At 47.5% G+C, this 27,480-nt stretch overlaps 8 protein-coding genes across 10 annotated transcripts; 4 read left to right on the top strand and 4 right to left on the bottom strand.

Annotated features, from left to right (window-relative positions):
- Window positions 1–191: 191 nt before the first annotated feature.
- kek4 (kekkon 4) lies at window positions 192–2,474 on the top strand. Its single transcript, XM_017247197.3, has 3 exons — window positions 192–1,758; window positions 1,849–2,274; window positions 2,337–2,474. Exons 1-2 carry the CDS (start codon window positions 192–194, stop codon window positions 2,094–2,096), a joined length of 1,815 nt encoding a protein of 604 aa, XP_017102686.2. The 3' UTR covers window positions 2,097–2,274; window positions 2,337–2,474.
- Window positions 2,262–3,732, top strand: Der-2 (Derlin 2). The gene is made up of 3 exons (XM_017248233.3): window positions 2,262–2,606; window positions 2,686–3,206; window positions 3,263–3,732. Exons 1-3 carry the CDS (start codon window positions 2,520–2,522, stop codon window positions 3,426–3,428), a joined length of 774 nt encoding a protein of 257 aa, XP_017103722.2. The 5' UTR covers window positions 2,262–2,519; the 3' UTR covers window positions 3,429–3,732.
- A 242-nt stretch (window positions 3,733–3,974) lies between these two features.
- Sdhaf3 (Succinate dehydrogenase assembly factor 3) lies at window positions 3,975–4,630 on the top strand. Its single transcript, XM_017248235.3, has 3 exons — window positions 3,975–4,165; window positions 4,226–4,335; window positions 4,393–4,630. The coding sequence occupies exons 1-3, from the start codon at window positions 4,084–4,086 to the stop codon at window positions 4,582–4,584; spliced, it is 384 nt and encodes a 127-aa protein (XP_017103724.1). The 5' UTR covers window positions 3,975–4,083; the 3' UTR covers window positions 4,585–4,630.
- Dhfr (dihydrofolate reductase) lies at window positions 4,571–5,378 on the bottom strand. Its single transcript, XM_017248234.3, has 2 exons — window positions 5,118–5,378; window positions 4,571–5,066 (listed from the first exon to the last, which is right to left on the bottom strand). The coding sequence occupies exons 1-2, from the start codon at window positions 5,195–5,197 to the stop codon at window positions 4,595–4,597; spliced, it is 552 nt and encodes a 183-aa protein (XP_017103723.2). The 5' UTR covers window positions 5,198–5,378; the 3' UTR covers window positions 4,571–4,594.
- Window positions 5,379–5,727: 349 nt separating this feature from the next.
- Window positions 5,728–9,351, bottom strand: LOC108129283 (soluble guanylate cyclase 89Db). The gene is made up of 2 exons (XM_017247241.3): window positions 9,101–9,351; window positions 5,728–7,881 (listed from the first exon to the last, which is right to left on the bottom strand). The coding sequence occupies exon 2, from the start codon at window positions 7,810–7,812 to the stop codon at window positions 5,803–5,805; it is 2,010 nt and encodes a 669-aa protein (XP_017102730.2). The 5' UTR covers window positions 7,813–7,881; window positions 9,101–9,351; the 3' UTR covers window positions 5,728–5,802.
- Window positions 9,352–11,054: 1,703 nt separating this feature from the next.
- Gyc89Da (Guanylyl cyclase at 89Da) lies at window positions 11,055–13,235 on the bottom strand. Its single transcript, XM_017247290.3, has one exon. It carries the CDS (start codon window positions 13,101–13,103, stop codon window positions 11,100–11,102), a length of 2,004 nt encoding a protein of 667 aa, XP_017102779.1. The 5' UTR covers window positions 13,104–13,235; the 3' UTR covers window positions 11,055–11,099.
- Window positions 13,236–14,334: 1,099 nt separating this feature from the next.
- On the bottom strand, window positions 14,335–15,711 carry CSN5 (COP9 signalosome subunit 5). Of its 2 annotated transcripts, none has more exons than XM_070281885.1 (3): window positions 15,344–15,711; window positions 14,717–15,287; window positions 14,335–14,652 (listed from the first exon to the last, which is right to left on the bottom strand). In XM_070281885.1, exons 1-3 carry the CDS (start codon window positions 15,602–15,604, stop codon window positions 14,507–14,509), a joined length of 978 nt encoding a protein of 325 aa, XP_070137986.1. In that variant the 5' UTR covers window positions 15,605–15,711; the 3' UTR covers window positions 14,335–14,506. The 2 variants fall into 2 exon arrangements, with proteins under 2 accessions (XP_070137986.1, XP_017102985.1); XM_017247496.3 differs by having other exon boundaries at window positions 14,711–15,287; window positions 15,344–15,708.
- Window positions 15,712–16,008: 297 nt separating this feature from the next.
- On the top strand, window positions 16,009–27,424 carry LOC108129499 (fap1 adhesin). Of its 2 annotated transcripts, none has more exons than XM_070281884.1 (7): window positions 16,009–16,474; window positions 16,567–16,788; window positions 16,860–16,900; window positions 17,077–18,719; window positions 18,778–18,855; window positions 18,924–19,304; window positions 19,369–27,424. In XM_070281884.1, the coding sequence occupies exons 1-7, from the start codon at window positions 16,301–16,303 to the stop codon at window positions 27,201–27,203; spliced, it is 10,374 nt and encodes a 3,457-aa protein (XP_070137985.1). In that variant the 5' UTR covers window positions 16,009–16,300; the 3' UTR covers window positions 27,204–27,424. The 2 variants fall into 2 exon arrangements, with proteins under 2 accessions (XP_070137985.1, XP_017102976.2); XM_017247487.3 differs by having other exon boundaries at window positions 16,010–16,474; window positions 18,921–19,304.
- The last annotated feature ends 56 nt before the right edge of the window (window positions 27,425–27,480 follow it).

Raw genomic sequence — 27,480 nt, 5'->3', positions numbered from 1 at the left:
CACCACAAGTGGCAAGCCAAAAAAGTGCAGAAAAACGTTGATTTCCACGGTCAGTGTCACAGCCCCAACCAAAAGGCTAGCAAAAATGCGAATAAAATACAAATTTTCCAGTGCCTTAAGTTATTTTATTTATTATATTCGAGAAGTGATATAAATAATATCATTTAAACTGATGCTTCTAGGATAAACCAATGGCTTCCATGATAAACCATCGCTCGTCTATTAATTTATTTAAATTCTCCTGCCTCGTATGGCTACTAAGCCGGTTCCAAGGATCAACCTGCTCCAGTGACTGGCTAAGGGAATGTGGAAACTGCAACTGCAAGTGGGTGTCTGGAAAAAAAACGGCGGACTGCCGTAACTTGAGTCTTCGCGGAGTCCCCGAATACCTTAACTCGGAGGTTCAGGTGTTGGATTTGTCACAAAATCGCATATATTATTTGGAGGAAAACGTATTCTCGTCTCTGCAGTTGCAGAATTTGCATAAACTTGTAATAACGAATGGTACTTTGAGGAGAATTCATCCGCAAAGCTTCACCCAACTGAATATACTAATTGAACTTGATTTATCGAACAATAAGATTGAGGACCTCTTACCAAATGTATTTGATCCGCTATGTAAGGTTCGGTCTTTGGTGTTCAATGGAAATCTTTTACAAAGGATTCAGCAAGGTGTTTTCCACAATCTTAAATATCTGCACAAAATAGAGCTAAAGCACAACCGCCTGATAAGTATTGAAATCCAGGCTTTTGTTGGCGTGCCTCTATTGTCGCAGATTTATTTGGATGGCAACGAGCTTACACTCCTGCGAAAGGAAACTTTTAAAAATTTGACCAAACTGAGCACCTTGTCTCTGGCTCAGAACCCCTGGAACTGCACGTGTGACCTCCAGCCATTCCGCGATTTCGTGGTAGAGATGAACCTTTACACTCCGTCCATCGAGTGTCATTACCCATTGCAATTGCGGGGCCTGCAGTGGCTTGTGGATAAACCAGTGGCGTTTGCTTGTAGGCCAAAGATTGTGTATCCGGGCCTTGGCATTTCCATTAACACGTCTAAGGAAAACGTGACGCTAATTTGTCGTGTCCAAGGACCAAACAATACCGTGATTGCGTGGGACTTCAATAAGCAGTTGTATGTTGCTGGTTCCACGCGATCTATAAATCATTGGCAGCAGAGGGTTTACATCGAAGTTGAAAAGGAAACGCCAGATAAAAATATAGATCAATATACTTTTGTATCGCGGCTTACCATCGTGAATGCCAAGAAGTCCGACGAAGGAGTATACACCTGCATAGCCGAGAATCCCGGTGGCAGAGACTTTGTTCAGATGAGACTTGTGGTCCAGAACTCCGCAGAATCCAATCCGTTGGTTGACCTTAACTTTTTTTCAGTAGTGTGCATCATAACGTTTTGGTTCCTCGGCATGTCGATGCTGCTGTCCACGATAACTTGCCTCCTTTACAGGCGACTAAGGAAATTTTACCCAGAAAAGGAAACGAACCTGTTGCCGTTAAACTTTCCATGCGATGTTTCAAATAGAGCTCATGGCTTTACTGATAGAACCTTGGAATCCGACTCATTCGATATTACTCAAAGTAGTATCAGCTACGTGATAGCTAAGCCCCACCAGAATTTTAACATAAGCGAAGAAAACACAAACATAAACAAACAAAATAATTCCAGTACAGAGAAAATTAAGGATAAGAATGATTTGCCCGTCAATATTGATTACAAAGTCGATTGTCAATTAAAAGGTAAATATTTAAGAAGCACTATCAAAATTTACATAGACTGCAGTCTTATCAGTTTGTTTTATTAAATCTGTGCGTCATATATTTTTGCAGATAAGCTCATCCAGGGCCATTCGAACCGATCTGTAGCTGGTACATCAAACACGGAAAAATCGGAACCTACTAGTCCAGAGAAGAAAACAACAAACTCCACACCCGTATTAAAGAAACTTGGCCATATTTCCCGAAAACAGTATAATAGCAACGTTCAAAAATATTTGCAAGAAAAGTTTGGCAGTATTCGTACCAAGGACCGCAAAGTTAAAGATATTTGTACTAGCCCAGAAAAAAATAGTTTGTAAGCGTTAAAAATGTCAACATAAATAAAGGCGCCAAAAATATATTAAATGATTCATATTAAAAATATATTTGGGGATCCCCGAAAGTAACACGTATTACAAAGAGCGTAAATACGTGATACAACGATAACGAAACTATCGATAGCCACCGGTTGACAGCAGCAAGTACCATCCCTATCAGGTCGTGGGGATGCATAAAAATAAAAACTGGCCAGTTAGTTTTCCATTTGTTTTTCCTAATAGGCTGTTGAGCCCCAAGTCAATTCCGTCTGCCAATTTAGGAAATTTAAGCAACTGGCAGAGGCGAGACCAAGAAGGCTCTGCTTGACAAAGATAGCCACGCACAAATTCCTAGGACAGGAACAAATCGCCACCACCTTCCAATTCCCACCAATCTTGTAAGCCTCTTTGGGGAGTCTTGCAACCATGAATGCCCTGCGGCAGTTTTACTTGGAGATACCGGTGGTGACGCGGGCCTACACCACCGTTTGCGTCTTCACCACATTGGCTGTGGTAAGTGTCCGGATAGGATTGAGTCTCCCGTGAAGGTGACGTGTACTGTATGTGATATTCTGACGAATAATCGTTTCAGCACCTGGACCTGGTTTCGCCGCTGCAGCTGTACTTTAATCCAACGCTTATCGTTCGCAAGTTCCAAATCTGGCGACTAGCCACCACATTCCTCTACTTTGGCACCATCGGCATAAGCTTCTTTTTCAACATGGTCTTTACCTACCGATACTGCCGGATGCTGGAGGACGGTTCGTTCCGTGGCCGTAGTTCTGACTTTGTAATGATGTTTATATTCGGCGGTGTGCTAATGACCTTCTTTGGAATTTTTGTCAACCTACTGTTCCTGGGCCAGGCGTTCACGCTGATGCTTGTATACGTGTGGTCACGACGCAACCCACTCGTACCAATGAACTTTTTCGGAATGTTAAACTTCCAGGCTCCCTACCTGCCGTGGGTCCTGCTCTGCTGCTCGATGATTCTGGGCAACACTGTGTGGGTGGACATTATTGGCATGGGTGTGGGCCACATATACTATGTGCTGGAGGACGTTTACCCCACGTTATCCAACGGCTACAGACTGATCAAAACGCCATATTTTCTGTAAGTCAATCTAAATAGCAATCTCGAAGCGTTATTATTTGCAATTCCTTCCGTAGAAAACGCCTCTTTAACGAGCACATCGAACGCAACTACCAAGCACCTGTCGAGGATCGACCCGGAGGCTTTCCATGGGGTGGCGAGGGCGAACCATTGCTGCCAGAGCAAAATGATGAAGTCGCCCAGCCCGACCGACCAGAACAACAAGCGCCAGCGGCGCAATAGCATCGCTGAAACTAGATTGTTAAACTGTTTCCATTTCTAATGAAGTTGACAATGCTGGGTACCACTCAGCTTTGGTGCTTGGTGTAATTAAGCGATTAGTATTGAAGAGGCGTGCAATAGTTAGCCAAAGTTAATGCAGAGTGCGTGTATGGTTACTTGTTTGTTTTTCCATACAAGGACCAAGAACCACGCCAGATGTACTTTTAATTCGCCCTTAAGGGTTACCTTCACGACAGATTGAACTTACACTGCACATGTGATTATATATATACAACCATGCAAGAAATAAATCAAGATGTATAAAAAATGTTGGAAATGAAAAGTGGTTAAGAGTGGTTCTACTATCTTTTTTTTATTAATTTAGTATGATCTTTTTGTGTTTGTTTTCTCTTTGTTTATTTCTCCTTTATTATCATAGTTCTGTTTGTTTGTTAAAGCCAAATTTGTATAAAAGTAAAAGCTTATTTTTAAAAATAGTTTTCAAAACGCGCGCCAGAAATAATAAAATAAAAACTATGTGGCAGCCCCGTTTTCTGAAGCAGGGATGCCTTACCTTTTGTACGACATCCGCGAACTATTTACTTTCTGTTTATTTACTATTTTAACTGTTTAGACAGTAACAGTATTAGAATGTCGTATAGAATATAAGCATAAAATGTCTAAAATTTTGATGAATCAACTGACACACCCCCAGCGCGTCCGGCTGCTGTACAAAACTATTCTGCGCCTGCATCGAGGTGAGTTGCATCTATAAATTCGCCAAACCGCCTTTGCAATTCTTACTCCTTTACCTACAGGATTGCCCGCGGAACTGCGTGCTTTGGGCGACAACTATGTGCGCGACGAGTTCAGAAGACACCTTAAATGCAATCCCATGGAGGCGCAGCTCTTCATGACGGAGTGGGCCGTAAGTTTTACGTAATTGCCAATGGGCTGATGTTAAATGAGGAATCTTTTCCTGCAGCGCTACGCGTCGACGATAACCAAGCAGCTGGGTCTTCGCGGCAAGCCCAAGGGAGAACTAGGCGAGTCACTGGACAAAAGTGCTGTAGAAATGCTCAAAGACGACCAGGTGGTGCAGCTCTACGAACTCATGTTGGCGGCAAAAGGCCTGGAAGGAGACACAATCACGGCGGACGATGTTCGTAGTAAATAAAAGGCATAGTTTATTTGGTTTCTTTCTCCAACACTTTGTACTCGTATTCAATGCCGTTTTCCTCCTGGATGCCTGGAGGTGTGTCCGGATCGGGAGCGACTTCGCGGAAACTTTCGGGGATCTTGGGGAAGAAAGTGTCGCACTCAAACTTCTTGTGTATTCGGGTGATGTACAGCCGGTGACAGCGTTCTGAGTCCATTGCCTCCGCATATACTCCACTGCCGCCTACGACCCAAATGTTTTCGATCTCGTTGTCGCCTTCGAGGTGCTTCATAGCCGTCTCCAGGTTGGGACACAGTTTAACGCCCTCGGGCAGATCCTTCGGCTGCAGTGTGGTGCTCAAAACAATGTTCAGTCGATCGGGCAGCGGTCTCTTGCTTTCGGGAACGCCAAAATAAGTTTTCCGTCCCATGATAACAGCATTACGTTTGCCGGGATCACTGGTTCGTTTAGTTGTTCGGCTGAAGTACTTAAGCTCCGATCTGAGGAGCCAAGCTGTTAGCAAGATGAGTACTCTGGGTTCTGTGTCTTACCGTATACGCCATGGAAGGTCGCCCTCAATTCCGATCCCTGAGTTTTCGCTAACCGCCACAATCAAGCTGAACCGCCGCATTTTATTTTGACAGGTTGCTGCTAATAATATTTAGAAACGAGTCTCCCAACTCAGGATCACTACAAAAGCTTTCCTTAAGCTACCGAAATCAGCTGTTTGTGTTTGGCGCGGGAATTTTGGAGTCGATAGAAATATGCGATAGATTTTTTAATAGAACAGGTAAAAGTTCATAAATTTCAAAAGTTAAGGCTCTATACTTTTGAGTTTTTCCTTAAAATTTCACTGAATAAAATTTAGTTTTAATAATCAAAAGGTATCAAAAATTACAATTTGTATTTAAAGTTTTCTTGGCAAGACTCTTTAAGGATGGAGAAAGTTTACAATTTCTAAAAAGAATTTACAAGGATTCTTTTATTCCTGCCTATACTAAGATTTCCTTTCTTTAAAATAAACATGCTTTGAAGTATTCTTTATTTATATTTATTTAGAAATATTACCAATAATTTATAAACAATCATGTTGAAATCTGAAATTACTTATGATTTCATAGAAGAAGTATAAAAAAACTTCCTTTTTTTTGTAATACTTGTACCTTTTGGGGTTTAGTTAATTCTCTTAAAATTTTAGAAAAGTATGTGCCCTGGATTACTACAGACGAATCAAAGTTATTCTGGTCCCTCCAGTAGCCAATAGGTCTCCATCTCGCCTTTGCCCTTGACCTTGACAAACCCTCGAGCTTCGACCTTGTAGCCCACTTTTTGCACCTTGAGGGCTGTATAGTTGGAGAGCTGGATCTTCCAGGGATCACTGCTGCTCTCCATACGCGAGGCGGTGTTGACCGTGTCGCCGAAAAGGCAGTACCGGGGCACTTTAAGGCCCACCACCCCGGCAACCACTGGTCCGGAGTTGATGCCCACTCGAATGGCCACGCCGGGCAGGGCATGGGCTTTGACTTTCTTCATTACACGTAGAGACAGGTCACACGCGTGCTCTGCATGCAGGGGATTCACATCTGGAGCTCCCGACACCGCCATGTAGACCATTCCCACGGTTTCCACTTTGTAGACGAACGGTGAGATGATCTCCTCGTCCAGCGCAGAGAATACCTTGTTCAAGGTGGTCACCGCCTGCATGGCATCTTGGATGTTGTTGGAGCTGCTGTCATAGACGTTGAGAACCTCGATGAAAATGACGGATACCTCCTCGAAGCTCTGGCATACGTGCTCCTCACTCTTTCTCATCTGCTCGGCAATGGGTCGTGGGATCATAGAGTAGAGCAGCTCGTCTCCCTGCCGCTTCCAGGAGTCTGCCAGCTCCAATGACTTCTCCAACTCGTCGGAGCGCTGCTCCTCTTTCTCGAACATGATCTCCAGCTTGGAGCAGTGCTGCCATCCGGCCATGACCAACTCCCTACTGAGACCGTGTGGATTAAGATCGTTGAGGTACAGTCCAATCCCATGCAGCTCGTCCAGATTCTCGATCAACGGACTGCAGAGAAAGATCAGCGAATCCACGTCCTTGATGTAGAACATCTGACCCTTTAGCAGAATGGACCTTAGGCCGACAGAGTGGCGCCGCTGTCCGGTGGCGGGATCGATCTCCTCCTTTGATTTGGATGTTCCAGCAACTGCTTCGTCCTTGGTATTCTCGGCGCTGAGCTCCTGGGCACTGGCCAGAGCCATGGACTGGGCCTCGTTAAGGCTTCCCTCGTCGAAGTTGTCAAAGTCGATGTTTAGAGCCGCGTCGTAGGCGGCGCGGTTGTGTCCTGTTCGAATGAGCTCGAACTCGAAGAGAACTGTACGCATCTGCATCATAGTCTCCCATTGGATCAGCGTATCCTTGGGCCGCCGGCACTTAAACCGCTCTAGGATGTGGCTCCCAATGAAACTCTTCGGATTCACCCCCGGATTATGGAGAATCCAGGTCTCAATGATTTTCTCGCCGGCGAGAGTGATGCGCATGTCATGGTCGAGGACTATGGTGAAGGGGAACAGCTCCAGGAACACGTTCAGGTCCACCGAGGGCATCTTCAGCTGGGACGGATGGGCGATGACATTGACACGCTTGCTCATGTAATCCCGGTTATCAAAGTCCAGTCGGTACTTGACGATGACCGTCAACGGCCCATCCGTGAGCTTGATGGGACCCGCGGTTCCTCCGCAGATGTCGTTCTGGCTCTCAAGCACATACGCAGTCATGTCCAGGCCATAGAACTCCTTGGCCACTTCAGTCATCTGCCCGATTAGGTACTTGGACATGCCTGTCCTGCCGCTCCTGTAGAGGATGACGGCCCCATCGTCGTCCACATTGGTCAGTTGCATGCTGGGCGACTTCATCTTTGGGTAGGTGAACCGCATCTGCACGTGGATGTTGTCGATGGACTGCAGGAAGTCGCAGAAGTACCTCCCCGTGGAGCGGATCATCTTGTCATATCCAAAGTTGCTGAAGAAGCGCACGAAGCACCTTCCGAAGAAGTTCATGCAGAAGTCGAAGGACTCGCCGGTGCAGGCGGACAGAGCAGCGGCAATGTCCGGCATCAGCTTGTCCGGGTAGATCTGGTGGGTCTTGAAGCTCTGGTGCTTGCAGTCGACAATCTGGCAGATCTTCTTCCAGGTGTCCATCCCGTACTCCTGCTGGATGTAGTGCTGCACGCTCTCGTACAGCATTCCGTACATGGTGAGGCCGGCAGTCACTTAGGACCTGTCGTCCTGTCTATCGTCCAAATTGGTTTCGCAAAACTTTTCCTGTAACGAGCCAAAGTTGGGTGACGATTAAATAGGCTGGGCGGCAGGAAAACTTTTTCCATTTCTCTCAGCAAGCAAATTAGGTAACTTGTATCCCTCCGGGGATCCGGGGGATTCAAGTCGATTTGGTTGGGTAAGGTCAGGGATTAGAAAGCCACGGATACGGAAATACATATCTATAAATGATTAAAAAGGTGTCCTTGAGAGAATACACTCTCTTTTTAACAGACCTTTTAAAAAAATACAAAATATATGTAGCTAATTTAGATCCTTGTCAAAAAACTCACTAGGCATGAAATTAAGATTGATTTTAAATGAAAACCAAAGAAATATGGTTACTTGAGTCTAAAATGAAGTGTCTCTTATCTAGTCTTCAAACACACTGGGGAAAAGTTAAGCCTGCCTCGCCGCTGCTCCTTTTGATTTATTGCCTCGACAGTTTAATTTGGCTTCATGTGGCAGCCGCAGGCACGCGCCTCCACCAAGTATTCCACGGACCCCTAATCCTCCACCCAGCCAGCCACTTTCAGCTTGTCACGTCCCAGCAGGAGCTCCCAGTGAACGAGCTCATTGGACTCTTGACTTATTTCCGTTGGCTGTTGTTGGCGTTAATTCGTCCTTTGCCAGTTCGTCCTGCTCTTCGATTTCGCCCCAAACGCTAACTAACAACGGTCATAAATCCTCTAACATCTGCCCCAAGCTTGTAATATTCAATTTTGACCAAAAAACATGCAAATTTCTTCCAGAAGTCGTAAAAAAATGTTACAAATTCTTAGGTGCTTTGTGAGTAGAAATGGTTGCATTTGATTAATGTCGACGTTATGAGCTGTCAAATAAAGTTTAATAAAAGCCAAATACTTGATTAATAACTTCTTTAATTATTAACGAATGATGAAGGGTGAATTGAACTTATCAGAAATTATGGGTAGTCCTTTTTCTGATAAGCCTCCCCTCTACACAATGATTTAGAGCTATTGCCATATTGTGGTCCTGGTTATCTCAGCTTACTCAATACTAAGGTCATCCCGTGCTTTTAAATTCCGATTTTTCCAGCTGCGAATCACTTCGTTTCGCACCTCTTAAAGAGGCCACAATGAAGTTTAATTTTATCCACGCGGCATTTGCTCTTCGCTTATTTATAATTTAAGGAGAGATGGTACGCACACACAGGCATATGCTCAGAACTCCACACACAGCCTCCCCGGAGGCGTATACGTACGTTTTTTCGGGGCCTCTCACTTTTCCGGAATCCGGACTCCGTGTTGCGTCGTCGGCAGTTGCTATTGTTACACTAAATTTGTTTTGCCGCCTGTCGCTGCTTCTTTGGCTTCTGGCAGCCTGATTTGTTCCATGATTTCCTCTGACGAGCTTCGTGTGTCCGGGCACCCGTAGTCGTTGTCGTTGTCGGATCTGTTGCTGTCGGTTTGCGTCGAAAGGAGCTTTTCCCTTTTCAGCCTTTCAGCCGGGAAGTTGTCGGGCGAATGGAGCGTGTGTCGTTGGCGGTCAAACCTTTTATAGCCCGGATTGTCAGTTGTAGTAATGTTTCCGGGCCACTTACGACCTTCATGCCTGCGCTTCGACACGCACTTCTCTGTTTGTCCATCGTCATCATCATCATCATCATCATTATCATTGTTGCTCCGGAGTCCGGACATCAGCAGTCAATGCTCCTTCGATTGCCACTTTGTCTCCTTCCAATGCACTGACACACAGCCGAAGGAATAATTTTTCTCCGCGTTCATTTCTTTTATGTCCCCATCCCCATTCCCATCCAGTACGCTTATATACGAGCCTGGGGTTCCTGGCATTCCGTGCAAAATATTGTCCTTTGGGTCTTACGACCTTGCGTTGCTATTAAAGCTATATTCCAGGGCTGCAACACATTGGCTTATAAACAGGACCTTAAATAACTCAAATAAAAATAATCATAAAATAGGAACTTATTATGTTTGGTTTTTAAACCTCAACATACATAGTTTTATTTGAATCCTTTTTTATCTGAATTTTGCTTTTTCAGAGATGTATCCCTTGAATACTTTCACTTCTATAGGACTTTCAAATGTATCATTGCTTTAGCCCTTCGCTTTTCCTCCCAAAAGTGGGGGTGTTGGGACCTCCACACTTAATGTTATTCCATTTTCACGCATTCTCTTCTGCAATAAATACTTTGAATCGTCTCTGTATATATATTTACGAGTATACCGAGTCCTGCCTACACATAAGGTTTGTTGTTTTAAAGCAATTTAAAGGGGATTTCCAAATTTAACGAATAAAACATCCACAGCACCACTGGAAAAGCTTTCCCCAAGCGAATCGGATTTTCGAAAAAGGTTTTCGCATAAACGTTGACAATTTTATGGGCAGCCCATGAATTGGCGAAACTGACGATAATGGGCTTGGGTGGGTGGGGATTTGGGGCCACGGAATAGGGTCAGGGGTCAGGATGAAGACCCAACCGGACACACGGAAGGGATATATTTTGGGCATGCCTAATAGCTACTCAAAATGCCATTAATAACACAAACGACAGGCCCGCTTACAAAGGGAAATGCCGCAAAAACTGCGAGGACATCAAGTGTTGTCTTTCGTTTCCCGCAGGAAAAACTTAATTAGTGTTGGCGTGCGATTAAGTGACTGCACCGAGAAAAATATATAATTTTTGAATAATTAATCTTTTGAATTATTTCTTTTATTTGCAAGCATTTTGTTAACTTGATGGACTACAATCCGGCTGAACAAATATTGCCGGCTGAAGGTACATAGATGGTTAGCTCATTTGGTAACTTCCAGTGTGTTAATTTTCGAAAATGAACAAAAATTAATTGATAAACGTTGAGACACTTGAGCTCCTTCTACTCCCAGCACGCTCAGTGGATTAATTTAATTTCTTTTGGGTACAGGACTCGAAGCCGGAGGGGAGGCTCTACATAAGGCTTAGGATATAGTGTAGTTATGACACGCAAACTACCCATAAAAATTATTAAAAATGTATTTTTGGCAAAGAATAGAAGAATGTTGTATGGCGAGAAACCCTTGTCTAGACTAGAGTCATTAAGATGAAGACGACATTTAGTTTTCCCATTTATTCCATCAACAACACTTAGGTTTATGGTGTTATTAAGTATCTTTTATTCTTTGAAATTGATTACAAAAGCTTTAGGTGTCGTTTAAGTTATTGGTGCAGGTGCTTAACATGGAAATTCATTTAAAATAGTCGGTTAACCCTCCGGTCCCTCCAGCAGCCAGTATGTCTCCATTTCGCCCTTGCCCTTAACCTTGACGGTGCCGCGCGACTCCACCTTGTAGCCCACCAGGCGGACCTTTTCGGCCGTGTACTTGGAGAGCTGAATCTTCCAGGGATCGCTGCTGCTCTCCATCCGCGAAGCAGTGTTGACAGTGTCGCCAAAGAGGCAGTATCGTGGCACCTTCTGTCCTACCACTCCGGCCACCACTGGTCCCGAGTTGATTCCCACCCGAATGGCCACCTCACCCATCTCCCGCTTCTTAAACTTGTTCATCACACGCAATGCCAGATCGCAGGCGTGCTCTGCGTGCAGAGGATTCACATCAGGAGCTCCCGACACCGCCATGTAGACCATTCCGACAGTCTCCACTTTGTAGACGAACGGAGAGATGATCTCCTCGTCGAGGGCGGAGAAAACCTTGTTGAGAGTGTTGACCGCCTCCATGGCGCCCTGAATGCTGTTCAGACCACCATCGTACACGTTCAGAACTTCGAGAAAGATGACGGACACCTCCTCGAAGCTCTGACACACCTGCTCCTGGCTGTGCCGCATCCGCTCTGCAATAGGACGCGGAATCATCGAGTAGAGCAGCTCGTCTCCCTGCCGTTTCCAGGAGTCTGCCAGTTCCAGTGACTTCTCCAACTCGTCCGAGCGCTGCTCCTCCTTCTCGAACATAATCTCCAGCTTGGAGCAGTGCTGCCATCCTGCCATGACCAGCTCCCTACTGAGACCGTGTGGATTGAGATCGTTGAGGTACAGTCCAATCCCATGCAGCTCGTCCAGATTCTCGATCAACGGACTGCAGAGGAAGATCAGCGAGTCCACGTCCTTGATGTAGAACATCTGACCCTTCAGCAGAATGGACCGCAGTCCCTGTGAGGAACGACGTTCACCAGTGGCCGGGTCAATCTCATCCTCTCCAGCTGCTAGATCGGTGTCGGCCGATTGCCCTTCATTGAACTCCTTGGCTTTGGCCAGAGCCATGGTCTGGGCCTCGTTCAGATCCATTTCGTCGTAGTTCTCGAAATCCATGTTGAGAACGGCATCATAGGCGGCTCTGTTATGGCCAGTTCGAATCAGTTCGAACTCGAAGAGCACTGCCCGCATCTGGATGAGGGTCTCCCAGTCGATGGCAGTGTCCTTGGGACGGCGGCAGTGGAATCGGTCCATGACATGACTTCCTATGAAGCCTTTGGGGTTCGCCCCCGGGTTGTGCATAATCCACGTCTCCACGATTTTCTCACCGGCGTGCGTGATCTTCATGTCATGATTGAGGACGAAAGTAAAGGGAAACAGGTCCAAGAACACGTTCAGGTTCACCGTCGGCATCTTCAGCTGGGATGGATGGGCCTCTGTGTTGACCCGCTTGGCCATGTACTCCCGGTTGTCAAAGTCCAGCCGGTACTTGACAATCACCGTCAACGGGCCCTCCGTGAGCCTAATGGGACCGGCCGTGCCACCACTGATGTCGTTCTGGCTCTCAATCACATAGGCCTTAATCTCCAAACCATAAAACTCCCTGGCCACCTCCGTCATCTGGCCGATGAGGTACTTGGACATGCCCGTGCGACTGCTCCTGTACAGAATAACAGCTCCATTGTCGTCCATGTTGGTCAGCTGCATGCTGGGCGACTTCATCTTGGGGTACGTGAAGCGCATTATCAGATGGATGTTGTCGATAGATTGGAGAAAGTCACAGAAGTATCGTCCAGTGGACCGGATCATCTTGTCATACCCAAAGTTACTGAAGAACCGGACGAAGCACTTTCCGAAGAAATTCATGCAGAAGTCGAAGGACTCGCCGGTGCAGGCGGACAGAGCAGCGGCAATGTCCGGCATGAGCTTGTCCGGGTAGATCTGGTGGGTCTTGAAGCTGTTGTGCTTGCAGTCGATAATGTGGCACACCTTCTTCCATATCTCCACACCGTACTCCTCCTGCACATAGTGCTGGACACTCTCGTACAACATTCCATACATGGTTGATTATTTGAGGTTGAACTCACTCCTGCGGCAATCTCCGTGTTATTTATTTATACTTCCAGACAAATTCAATTTATGAGGACACTCTGGCAAGAAAGTCCCACAGGAATGTACACAAGCACTAACACATATGAGAAATCCTTGGGAAGGTCCTTTGACTTTGCTTTTCAGGGCTCACTGTTTGCTGACTTTCGCTACGGATGCCATGATTTTTTCTAATACGTGTGGACTGTGTGGATCCTGGGTCCGGTACTTGTAAGCTCGCACTCCGTGTGCGACTGAAACGCCTGCCGTTCGTAGCCGGGTCTTTTATACTCACCGGCACCGGCGTACATCCCCTCGAAACCCCTTCCAGGAACGCTAAGCAGATCCCCACCCCCATGCCTGCGGCAGACCCTCTAGCGGTGTTACATTTCATGTCATTGCTCCTTGTTGATGCCAATTGACGGTTACTTTTCGATAAAGTATCAAAAAATGAAGTATTTTTCTATTTTATTGCTTTCCCCCCAATAGCTCACACGCACTCTAAAGGACACACAATAGCACAATAGGATAGAGTTTGTCACCTAAATCTCTATAAAGGAAAATACCACTGCCCCACTTGGAGCTTGTCCTTGAGATTGTCCCTTTTGCCGTTTGATGTGGGATTCTTTGGTGTGGATTTCGCATACAATTTGCATTAACTTTTAAGAGGATTTAAAAATGCCACAGGATAAGCCATGGAACACACATAAACCCCACACCCCTTCGCGACCTCACGAATGCTGAAATTTTAATGGGCCTGCTTCGCAGGAGTGACGATAACAGTTAAGCAGGGACTTATATTTGCATTGCAGGCACCCTCTTCCTGTTGTAAACGAGACAACGTATTTAATTAGTGCCCTGCCCCCCACCTACACCCCGGCCAACCAAGTTGATTGGGCCACGTGCAGGGAGGCCGTTGACATCTCACTTGTGGATCCTGCTGTCGGAGACAGTAGACTGCAGACTTTACCGGCCATTCGGCCGACACGCAATCGAGGAATAAAAGTTGTAAAATACGCCAAACGATATAAATCGTAACGATGAAACCATTTGATTGATGAGGCGGGAGCCTCTGATACGAGGTATAATATTTTATTTCAACAAGCGTCGCCAGTCCTGGAACATTGGAAATTTATCCATTCTAGCTTGTTGCTAGGAAATGGGTCTGATGGCTCTTGAAGACTACATTAAAACCATTTTAGGATTATTTTTGTTTCGCCTGATAGGCTTCTTTATGTTCATTTAGATAGCCCTGACTTATTTAATATGTTTCCCCAAGGAAACGACATTTAAATCGCTTTTCATATAGAAAATCCATTCTGCTGCCACTACATACATGTTACATTACATATAATTATAAAAATCCAAAGTTTGGCCTATTTGCCAAGGCCGACCTTGTTGAAAAGCTTATCCTTGACGATCTGAGCCATAAGGCCGTGTATCAGTTCAATGGTAGAGCGGCTGCAATCGCGCGTGGCCTTGGAAAGCTTATCCTCCGAGCGCTTCTCGTTGACGTCGGTACCTGTGGATTTAAAAACGAGTAATTATACGCACGAATTTTTGTTTGACTCGTCAAGTACCGCGACCTAAAAAGTTCTCACTCTGCTCCAGTTTCTCGGAGAGGTCCATGATTTGGCCGGTAGTGTACTCCGTGTTGGTAAGAAGGCCCGAACTGCCCAGTGTGTTTACCCAGTATTTGTTCCACAGCGAGTCAAGCAGCTTACGGTCTAGGGCCGACTTGAAGTAACTGATCTCCAGGGGGTAGTACTGCTTGCAGTGCACCCCGAAGTCTTCAATCTTATTGAGCGGGATGGTCTGGTACTCAGATGGCTCTTCATTGGGTGGCTTGTAGCCCTTCGGATATGTGCGGAATGCGCCCAGGCACACTTTGCCGGCCGAAACGGTTCTGACCGGATCCACAACGATGGCCACAAATGGCTCCTGGTATGTTTGGTTTAGCATTTGAGTCGAAACATCGATTCCAGACAGCCAGCATCCGTAGCCGGGGTGACTATGATACCAGCCCACTGCGTGCTCCATGCGACCCACTTCCTTTGCTGCCTCCATGTAGGCAGTCATGTACTCATATGCCTGAGCCTGAGCATTTACACGCGTCTCAGTGCCCTCCACCGGAAGCGCGAATGCGTCCATGACAATCTACAGGACAAGTAAAATGAGAGCCTTTATATATCTATCCACCTCCGACCACTTACCATAGTGTTGTCCTCCACCTTGCCCAGCATAAGCCCCATCACCTCCAGGGTGCCGCCCGAGCGAGCATGCATGACCATCTTGAGCAGCGCCAATGCCGAAATTTTTATGTCCTTAAAGAAGTGCGGGTCCTTCTCCCAGGGCTTGGCATCGATGATTTGACGCTGCTGCTCCGCATCGTAGCGGAATATTTCGTCGCAGCTGGGCAGCGTCTGAATGTTGTTCTCCAGCTCCCATGTCTTCTGTGCTGTGTCGGCGTCCATTGCAGGTGTTTTCAATAAAATCGGTCTTTGTTGCGAATTTTGTTTTATTCCGGCTAGAGGTGGGACTATATCGACAGATGATCGGAAAACGTATAGAGCGCTGTGTTTGGGCAAAAGTGGTACTAAACAAAAACAAGTGGCAACACACATGACTTGACCCCTATAGAAACTTAACCTCTGACATATTAAAATCTGATAATTAGACCCTGAAATGAGGATATTAAAACATAATATAGTCTTTTGTAGTTCTAAATATGTTTTAATTAGTAATTTCATAAAATAGTTTTCGATTTTTATAAAAAATTACACAAATGCATATTTGCAGGGGTAGGTCGGAAAACCTAAAGCGTAGCGAGTGGGCAGTACCCGCTCCTAGAATTTGAATGTAACGCCTTGTGGCGGTTAGTGGAAGTTGGCATGCCAGACTTGCGCGTCCATTGCAAAAAAAAATTCCTACACTACGGCTCGAAATTTCTGCTACTACAAGACGACTTTAATAACTAAAAACAAAAAGATGCTGGAAAAAGCTCTGTAAAACGTGAACCATTAAAAAGAGTGATCCGCTATTCGTTAAGTGATTTTTATTCGACACAAGGAAGAGGTAGGCTTGCTGCAACCGTTTGCGGCATCTTCGTTTTCGCGTCGCTCCTTGGCTTCCCCAAACCCAAGCCACAGCTGCTCATATTGGCCTGAAAAATGTCCCTCGATGGTGCCCGGCTGCACTATGTGGACAAGGAAGGGGCTACTGTGGTGGTGCCGGCGAAGGGTCGCTCCTTCCAAGTGGGCGCCTACCTTTCCTGCGACTTGCTCCTCGGTGGCGAGCAAGGGGAGCGACTGATCTGCGAAATAATGCGAGATGCATTCGGCAGGGTAAGTTGTACTAAGTAAAATTTTAAAACTTAAGTCATCCTGCAAGCATGTCCTTGAATTTTTGCTGAATCATGTTGGTATCATCTACATAGGTGTACCTGTACAATAAGTCTATAAGTGAGACCATCCATTTGGATGACAAGGCCATCTTGCAGGGCAAGAAGCGACCTCTACTGCACGGCGGTCGAATCAAAATCTTTGATCAGGACTATACATGGGAATTCCCAAAAAGTGACGATGCTGAGGATGTACCCAGCACTCCAGAGCGCTTGTCGCCTGCCGAGCAGGGCTCCAATTCCTGCCCATCGCTCAAGGTGAGTACCCAACTACCCAACTCCAAGAAGGTACAGTTTGGTAAGATTTGTTTTTTTTTTCCCTCTTTCAGTCCCACCGAGCGCAGATCGACAAGCGCCTCACCGTACACAAGTAAGTCACACAGCAGGCAGATGCCGGCCCAGGTAGCCGCCAACCCCTAAAATTTCTTGAGCACACACAAAAAAAAAAGGCGATAAGAATGAATCCCTGTAGGGGCATATTTCGAGCATGTGTCGACGATTCGATTTCCTTGTCACATATAATATATTTCTCTGAATTCTTTACAGCTTCCACTACAGCATAAACTCGGACGACGAGGGCAACACGTCCATAGAGTCGCGCGACCAAGACGAGTCCCTTGCTGAAGCGGAAAATGACCTGAATTTGACGGCGCCACCCAGCTTGGATCTCATGACCTGCGAAACGCCCAAGGTGGATCTGGTAGAAGCTACACAGAATAAGGAAAACACCACCTCGACGCCGGCAAGTCACCAGAAGCTGCTGATGCTCTGTGCCCGCTCCGACGTGGTCATCACATCTTTCTCGCCTCGTGAGACGGGAGTTAAGATTGAAAAGTCATTCACATGCGTGCGTAAGCCAGCGGTTCCGACCATTGCGAACGTATCAACGCCGAAGAGCGTTTACAGTACACCGAAAGGAGTACTCTCGGAGCCGAACGACGACAGCTGCAGCCGCGATCTGATGGACTTCAGTACTCCCTCCACCTCAAAGAAGGGCAAGCGCGAGTCGTCCATGTTTTTGATTGACTTGACCACTCCCTCCAAGCTGCGGTCCACCATCAACGCCAAACAGCTGCCAACACCGATCAGCGTAGACAGCACTGACGAATCCTCCGATGGCTCGCCGATGGTCATCGATATAACCAACTCAGCCACATCACAATCGCCTGCAGTATCCCAACTAAAGCAGCAGAACCAGACTCCCCGCCGGCTAGTTGGCGCCCCTGCCACACCAAAGCGCACACCCCAATCCTTGATGAAGCGGGCCCTGCTTACAAGTACAAAGAAGCAGATCGCTTCCAATTGTGCTGAAGCGAAAGGCTCCCCCACAGCCACTCCCACTCACAAGCGCACATCTCTGCTAGAGGCGCGTCGCCAATGCCTAACCACGCCGCGCCGCCTGCCATTCCACCCGCACCGACAGACGCCCGTGCACCGACCCGGCAGTAATGAGGACAGGAACAAACCACCGAAGACATCGCCGCGTAAAAAACTGCCTCAGAATTTGGGCACTCCTCGCGAAAACAAACTGTCCCAGCTTCGGAAGAGTCTCGCCCTGTCTAAACGCAGTCCAGGCGTGGATAAGAGCAACAGGCTGGTGGCCAAGGCATGCCGGTCACTTAACTCGCCGAAAAGCGGCTCTCCTAAGCCGGCCTCACCGAAGCCAGAGTCGCCGGTTAACCGCCTAACTTTCAACGTGTCTGAGAAGTGTTCAACTCCCGAACAGAACGACGAATCGACGTCGGAACTAAGCCGCACTTTCACCATATTGGATGAAAGCCAGGACGGAGACAAGAGCAAAGCGACATCGGTGGTCGAAACGGTGGCAGCTCTTGTTACTGGGGAGGTCAGTTTTCAGATCGAAGATAGTGTTAAAGCGCTGGATAAGAGTCTGCCGCTTCCTTTAAAGTCGGATGAGACTAAAACGGGCCGTGTTGCAACTGATTTGGAGTTAAAGGAGAAGGAAATAGAGCCAAAGGAAGATACAAAGCCGTCTGTATCTGTAGATGCTGGCCAAGTAGATGCAAATGATGTAATTCCCGATTTGGAGCCGCAGTCATCAAAAGCTGTGGAAGTTCAAAGTGTCGGTGACGTCGAAAACCCCGAAGAGGATCCAGAAACTGCTCCTATTATAGAAGAGAGCATCTGTGAAGAGGTTCAAGTTGATATACCCGAGAAGAGCCTCGATGGTAAGTTAAAATAAATCTAAAAGTCCATTAGTTACTTACTAAGTGATTCTTTAAATAGAAGCCGACAAGACCTTTGAAGTGGTAGAGGACATTATATGCGAGGAGGTGCAGACTGAGGTTAAACCAAACGACAAAGGTAAGTTATAGACAGTGATCGGTACACAATAGTATTACTAACGAAAGTTTTAATTTATCTTTCAGAAGAAGCCGCTTCTCCAATTAAACACAAAGAAACTTCGAGTGTCCAGCCACAAACTCCAGTGACCCGTAGAAGCTCACGACGCCTCTCGGTTGATCAGAGAGCTGCGGTCACCACTCCAAGACGTAGCTCTCGCAGGGCCTCGATGGAGGCTAGCAAGAAAGCGGAGACCGATACCACCAAAAAACTAAAGCGCAGAGCCTCCTACTCCGCCGTAGAGAGACATGATGCGACTACGCCTCGTCGTAAGCGTCGTGTATCGGAGGATGTGTCAACGCCAACGCGACAGTCGAAGCGCTTACTAAACACTCCGAAAAAGACTCTAGCTGTGGATGAGTCTGTTGGCGACATGGGAGTCATAGTGGAGGAGACTTCCCATGATCACGGTGGGTTAAGAAGGTTACCATTCATTTGTCACTTGTTCACTAACCGATCACTAATTCTCTTCAGGGGAGAAATCTATTATTGCCGATGACGAAGATTACGGAAACGAGTTGCCGGGCGACGAGGTGGACAAGGTCGACTACCACGGCCTCAGGGACTTGCTGAAAACACCAAAGAGCTGCAGCACGCCGCGGTTCAAGGGGCTGCGAGAGATGATGCGGACTCCGAAAGTTCCTGCTTCTCCCATTTTGGACAATATCGAAGAGATGCTGGAAAGCTCAGCAGGCAGTACACCCCATCATAAGAGCAGCTCTGTTTCTGCGGCTCACGTCACTATAGATGGTGGCAAACTACTAGACAGAGTTCTGAAGACTCCCAGCGCCAGAAACATAATGGTGCCCAATGATCCAGCGAGTGCAGTCCTCAAGTCTCGCACCGATTCCGTAGCTCCTACTACCGAGTACAACTTGAGCATGGGAAACGCAACGCTGCACCTGGACAAGATCTTTGACGATGTGGATGAGACCGCAAACGACACCGAAGTGGAGATCAATGTTACCACCGTCAGCACTGTTGCAGATCCACTTGAGAAATCCACAAAGAACGACTCCATTTCGTCAGAGGCCCTGATGAGTGTCTGCAGCACCACTTCCTTGAGCGCCCTCAAGGATCCGCTGACAAGTACAACCTATAAAGGAGCCCTACAGGCGGACCAGCACATTGGCGCTAAAAATGAGCACAGACCGGCATCACCCGAGGACGGTGAGATGAGCGGCATTCAACTTCTGGACCAGACTTCAGATTCAATGTTCTCCGAACCTTTGATAGTGTCAGGTGTGGATTCCTGTGACATAACCGTAGAGGAGACCAAAGCGGACGTTCCTATCAAGCTGGCGGAAGAACATTCCGAAGATCGGTCCGATACAGACTCCACCGTAGGTCTGACGGAGCCTCTTGTCATGAGCGATGATGATGAGGAGGGCTCCGGAACGCCCAAGAAGTCTAAGGACAAATCGGCAGCAGAAAAACTAGATGAAACCGTTAAAGGAGAGTCGATTGTGGACACCCTGGAGGAATCTGTTAATCAAGAAGTTCCTGCTAAGGATACCCCAAGCAATGATGATGTATCATCAGCTGGCGCATCCATCTCTAAAGCATCAGAGAAACTAGAAGAGTCTCAGATTGAGATCTCGTTGATTGAGGCAGATGAGAGTGCAGCTGAAACCGACAAGTCCTTGGTCATTGAGCTAGATGATTCAAGCGACACTGAGACACCACCTAAAGGTACCAATGAGTCTGCTTCGGTTGATTTGACTATTCTGGATGGTGAGACATCGGAATTGGCGGAAGAATCCAAATCAATCTTTGAAAATGAGACCTACTATCTGGATTCTACAGCGGAGTGCCGATCAGTGAATCAATCGAGAAACGTGGACTCGGTAATTGATATTTCTAAAGCAACAGATGTTCTTTCCAATGAGACCTCGGAAGATGTTTCCAACTATATCTCTCCTGAGGTAGAATCTGAGCCTTCTGTAGAACCAACAGAAAGTATTTCTGAACTGTTGTCAGCTACAGACGATGTCGCAGTTCAAGAAGTTCCTGATGTATCGTCCGAGATTAACTCATCTCCTGGTCCTGAAAAAGCTGATCCACCGGTTTCTGATAACAATAGTGAGGAAGTTTCTATCGCCAGTGTGTCAGAACAGAGTCGTGATGATAACCAAGATGTATCCTTCGTATTACCAGCCGAAGATGCATCCGTAGCTGAAGAAGCCATTACTTCAGACACAAACAAAGAGGCCGAGGAAACTGCTCCAATTACCATCGAAGAGATCCCATCAATGGACAAGGAATTTCTATCAGATGCAGCCATTAATGATGGTAAGGAGGAAGTGGCAGAGGACAAAGAAGCCACTCCAGAAGACAATGAGGATAGTCCCTTAACATTGGCGAATCCTGCAGAAAGTGAGGGCAAGGCTCAACAGACCAAAGACAACGAAGCTGAGGCTGTCTCATCAGACGTAACAGTGGAGGATAATGATATCTTCGAGGAGTCTTCAGTAACTGATAAGTCTGTCAAGGAGGCTGTGGAATCAGAAAACAGCGCTGCCAAGATTGACATTCCTTCTTTGGATAAGCCTGCGTATCAAGATCTCTCTGAAGAAACCGGTAAAGCCGAAAAATCTGATGAGAAAACAGAAGATGTTGAAACTGAGATTCAATCTAAGGAAGAAAGCCGAGTCCAAGAAGAAACCACCACTTCAGTTGCTGAAACCCTATCCAACACAACTTCTGAAATAACCTCCGCCGAAGTAGAACTATCTTCTAACAACGATAGTGATGTTTGTTTCATGGAGGAATCTCTTTCTCAAAACCAAGCCGATGAAACCTCTGAAGATGTCGACAACTTTGATGAGAAGTCTGAAGTATTGGAATCTACAAATGCTGCCTCGTTTACTGGCAACGATACTTCCATCCCATCTTTGGACAGATCCCTTCAAGAAACTCCCCTTCTCGAAAAACCAAAGGACACAACCACTTGTGATGTCAAAGAATCTGATGAGAAAACAGAAGGTGCAAATAAGGCAGCTTCCTCCCAAGTTGCTTCAAGTTCTAATATCGAGGTACTTCCTGCAGCCGAACCTTCTAGCCAAGCAGACAAAACTTTGGGCAACGCCGAAGACTCTATTTTAGATACAGAGACAGATACTCAGGGCGTAGTCGATGTCTCTACCTCTGATGCAAAGACGTCTGCTGATGTTCTCAAGAAGGGTCTTGAAGAATCAATGCTTGGGGAAACACCCGAGAACGACAGTGTCCAAGTGAACAGCATCCTAGAAACCGAATCAGTTCAAGAGCCATTAGTTGAAGAAACCGCTCCTCATAATCTGTCTATTGCTGAGCTCACTAGGCTCGATGCGTTCGCCAGTCTTGAAGAAGAAACGGATGAGGTTATTCAACTGGGTGAAGAAGATTCTGATGGTGCGCCTGCCGAAGAAGTGATTTCGGCTGAAGAGATTGAAGTTCCAATTAGCGAAGAATCCACCTCAAAAGATACCATTCAAGATGCAGATGCCATCGAAGAAGCTAAGGATGTATGTTTGGCTGACGATTCTACAACTAAACAAAATCAGGAGCTGAATAAAGAGACCGCATTGGAAAACGCTACTGAAGAAGTTAAAGAAATCAATCCACCAGAACAACTTGATGCACCTTCAACGAAGATTATTTCTCAACCTTGCAACGATATTGCAGCTAAGCCAGAGATCTTAAAAGATGCTGGCCCGAAGAGCTCAAAACCAACTCAATTTAAAGCAGTTACTGATGAAGCTATTGTAGACACCGAATCTCTGAGAAGGTTGGATATGGAACTCGATCAGCTAGAAGATACAGCCCTGGATCAGCCCGGCTTTGACATCGACGACGACCTGGAGATCCTAAATGATAAGCCAATTCAGGTTTCTGGTAAAGAAGTTTCTGAAAAGCAAGAAGAAACTTCGGAGATCGAAACTGCTTCGAGCAACACTCTCAAAGAATTGGAATCCAATCAGGCAGAAGAACTAGATGTACCTTCAACGGAGTCGATTCCAGATCAACCAGGCATACCTTCAGAGAGCCTCAATAATGTGGATTCTGAAACCACAAAACCAACTCAGGTTTGTGAAAAAGATGTTGCTGAAGAGAACGAAGTTACCTTTGAGACCGATACTTGTCCGGAGGACGCAGACAAAGAATTGGAATCCAAGCAGCCAGAAGAACTTGACGCATCTTCTACAAAGTTGGACGACACCGAGGTTTCGGATGAAGACAAGGAGAAGGAGCCAAAGACAACTATTGATGGAGAGGATACTCAAGAGCAAGAGGTCACTATTGCAGCTCGCCCGAGCAACCCAACCAACCAGCCAGAAGATGTGCTTTCAATAGAGTCGGAGGATCAACCCTCTATCACTGAAGACACCGAGGTTCTGGATGATGTGGTCAAGGAGCCAGAAGCAACTCCTGCTAAAGAAGTAACTGAAGAGCAAGAGATCACCTTTGAGGCCGAAACTTGTCCGAGCAACCAACCAGAAGATGTGCCTTCGGAGTCTATCAGGGATCAACCCTCCATCGATGACTCTGAGAGCGTAAAAAATCCTGAGGTTCGTGATGAAGAAGTTACGGAGCAGCAGGAGGTTACTATTCCGACTGAAATATCTCCGAGTGACGCAGACCATGAATCTACAACTGAAGTTCAAGCTCCGGATGTTGTTGAGGACCTGGCAAAGCCTTCTAACGACATTAACGCATCTCCTGAAAATTCATTCCAAACTGAAAACGAAAATCAAAATGATTCAATTCTTATTGAAGATGATTCGCTCCCCGCCAAGGAAACTCAAGAATCATTGAAGTTAACGGAGAATCTTCTTGAAGGAATGGAAGAAGCCCCAGCATCCACAAAGGAGCCGAATCTCGTAATTGAGATAGAAGATTCCAGTTCCAGCGAACAGGAGTTTGGCAAATCCGCGGTTGATGTAGATAAGCCCGATGAAACCCTCATAATTGATGAGGATAAATCGTCTTCAAAACAATCAGAAACCAACATCCCTGATGCGGACATTCCACCTACCACCGATGACACCAAAGTAATGACCTCTAACGATCTCCCCGAAGATGACAAGAAATCGCAAGAAAGCAAATCTGCCCTAGACGCCGTAATGGAAGAAGCTCAAGAAGAGCCACCTCAGAGCTTGGATGACCAATCAAAGATGGACACAGGTGTAGATCAGCCTGTGAAGCCATTGGACACCGAACCTTCCAAAGAAGCTACAGACGCCACCGAAGCAAACGATGTGACTATTATTTCAGATGACGAATCTGAAGGTTCGCCTAAAGAAGAAGGAAACCAAATCCCTGCCAAGGAGGAAAAAGCCCCCACAAACTTGACTAGTATTGAAACAACAGAGGAGCCAACTCCACAAGCAGAAGCAGTGTCTCATCCCATTCCGAAGCCATCGATCGACGAAGAAGACACCCCCAAGGAGGAAAAAGCTGTTAAGCGAACGACTAGAAAGGGTTCGGCCCATGCCGATCCACCCAATGAAGCCATTGACTTGGGCAGGACGAAGAGACGTGGCCGAAAGCCATCAGCTGATGTGGTGGAAGAAGCAACTGACCAAAAGCCGGAGGAAAGTTCCAAGCGGCGACTCCGAAAGCCATCAAAGGACGTCGAGGAAAGCAAACAAGAGCACGTTGCTAAATCCCCCAAAGGTAAGCCGAAACTACGCGGGCGTACACCGTCATCCGAGGTTGCCGAAGAGGTGGCACAAGACCACAAAGAGGCAGAAGATCTACCACCCATCGTGGAGGAGGCCCTTGAATCTCCTGCACCCAACGAACAAAGCGAGGAACATGCTCCGACTCATAATGAAAAGGTCAACAGCAGCGACAAGTCGGAGGAGGTTATTCATTCGGAGGATAAGATAAATTCTGAAGAATCCCCGAAGACTAATGCTGAGGAAGTTGCGCCAAAGAAGGATGCTGGTGCAGAGCACAAAGGAGATCACGAGGAGCCTAAAAAACGACGTGGTCGCAAGCCCTCGGCAGACGTGGCAAGCAGTTCCTCAAAAGATCCTGCAAAGGAAGTTGCAACGCATGACTCTGAACCTCACAAGAAGGAGCAGGAGCTACCTTCTATTCCAGAGAAGGAATCTTCTGAGTCGAAGGCAACGGAGACGCCTGAATCTCATGATCCTACTGAAAAACCAAAACGTCGCGGACGCAAACCGTCAAACAACGTCGTCCACGCAGACGTAGAGAAGCCCAAACGTAGGGCGAAAACTCCAGCGGACACTGACGACTCACCCGAAAAGAAGACACGCCGGATTCATCGCAAAGCCTCGGCGGAGACGGTCGAGTTGCCAGAGAAGGAACCTTCGCAGAAAATTGACGAACAGGTGGTACTTGATCCAATTTCAGAAGAGAAGCCTTCGACAGAGGCCAAGGTGGAGGACGAAAGTGGCAAAGCAACAGAGCCATCGCCCCTGCTGGAGAAGGAGGAACCCAAGACGCGACGCCGTGGTCGAAAGCCAACTGCAGAATCGGCAGAGATCCCATCCAACTTGGTAAAATCGCCCGAACCATTGGCCGAAAAGGAGGAGCATAAGATCCGACGACGTGGTCGTAAGGCGACGGCCGAAACAGTGGAGCTGGCAACCAAGGAGGATCTTATTAAGGCTGGACCTAAAACGGAGACGGCTCACGAGACTCCGAAGCCGCTGGCGGAAGAAGCCGAACACAAACCACGGCGACGTGGTCGCAAACTCTCAGTAGAGGCAGAGAATGTGTCAACTTTGAAGGACTTGGTACATTCCGAAGCTGGGGAGAAGTGTGCTACACCACCAAAGACTGAACCAGAGCCGCTGGTACCGGTTCCAGAAGTGGAAGAAGAGCCTAAGACGCGGCGACGTGGTCGAAAACCCACAGCAGAAACAGTGGAGATTCCAGCCAAGAAGGAGGCGACTCCTGAAGCGGCTCCGGTTGCGGTTTCGCGTCGACGCGGGCGTAAAGCTACCGAAGACGAAGACCACTCGACCATGGAATCGAAACCAAAACGTCGCGCGCGCAAGGCTTCTGTGGAGGAGGTGAAAGACGATGTCCCGGTGACGCCACAAGTGGATCTTCCTTCAGTGGTAGTGGTAGCACCCGAGGTGGTTGAAAAGAAGCCGGCTCGCCGTGCTCGCAAGGCTTCCTCCAATGTGGACGAATTGACCCCAGCAAAGAAGGCACCTGCCAGACGTGCACGAAAGGCAGATGCGTCCCACGACGACGAGCTGGAGAAGCAAATCAACCTGCATGATCTACCTACCGAGAACGTGGATGCCGTCATTGTCACATCCGCTTCGGTTGAAACTCCTCAGGATCCGGCATCGAGTGGTGAGGCTGCCGAAGAAGAGATGACGCCGCGCCGCCGTGAAGGTCGCAACCTGCCTCGCAAAAACTATGACGAGACCTCCGACGAGGACAAGCGCAGCTCCTCGCATCGCCGAGCACGAAAGCCCGCAGTTACCAAGGCTCCAGTGGCTGAAGCGCCGCAGGTGACACCCCAGAAGATTGTGCCACCTGTTGAGGAAGTTGCCACACCGGTGAATACAATGCCACCTCCTGAGCCGACGACCTCGCAACGCCGCGAGGGGCGCAACCTGCCCCGTAAGAACTACGCCGAAGCGCCGGATGAGGACAAGCGTTCCGCGTCTCGTAGCCGGCGGGTTCGCCAACCGACTGTTAAAGCCCTGGAGTTGATTGTGAGCAACTCCCCACGGCCGGATACGCCGAAAAAACGAAAGGGAAAGGCTGCAGCGGGTGAGGAACCGCAAGAGAAAAAGGTGGCCCAGGAGGCACCAGCGCCGCAAGCCGCTGTCGAACCGGCGCCAGCTGTTACAGCTCCAAAGGCTCGTGGTGGACGTCGCAAGGCGGAGGAGATTCCTGTGGGCGAACCTCTGGAACCGGAGGTGGAGGCAAAGCCAGCGAAAAAGAACGCACGCGCTCCAGCTCGCAAGGCCAAGGCTCCGGTTGAGGCTCCGGCGGAGGATCATCCGCCCGCCAAAAAGAGCCGCGTTGCGTCCCGCGCCAAGACGCCAGTTGCAGCGGCGGAAGAGGCAACCCCCGAACCAGAAGTGCCGGCGAAGAAGCCCGCCGCCCGAAGCCGTGCCCGCGGCGGTGCCAAAGCTGCCAAAGCAGCTGCTGTTGTGGAGGAACCTCAACCACCTGCCCAGGAATCGGAAACCGAAGCTCCAGCCTCGACGGCAGCGCGCGGTGGACGAGCTCGGAAGGTCCACTTTGAGGCCAGCATAACTCCTGCGGAGGCAGCCGGCAACGAAGCGGCGGCACCCAAACGAGCCACTCGCTCGCGCCGGAAGTAATTTATTTGAGTTTTGATTCCATCGTTTTAGCTTATTCCTACATATATTTTTTATTAATCCATTTGTTATTATTTAAATCACATTTGTAAAAAATTTTTGGATTTTTTAAATTTCGAGTCAGGATAATTGTAAGTTTTATTGTTATGATTCGCATCAGTCGTACGTAATTGGCACGCTTTGAACGTAAATAAAAACAACACCTTAATAGGCCTAAGTACGGTACCATAATAATTAATCGTAGTTTTAATACAAGAACTTATCGCAGATCCCAAAAACA

The sequence above is a fragment of the Drosophila bipectinata genome, chromosome 3R (genome assembly GCF_030179905.1).
Source record: "Drosophila bipectinata strain 14024-0381.07 chromosome 3R, DbipHiC1v2, whole genome shotgun sequence".
NCBI classification, from domain to species: domain Eukaryota; kingdom Metazoa; phylum Arthropoda; class Insecta; order Diptera; family Drosophilidae; genus Drosophila; species Drosophila bipectinata.
Note: the sequence above shows the minus strand (reverse complement) of the source record. Positions and strands in the feature narration are given on the sequence as shown.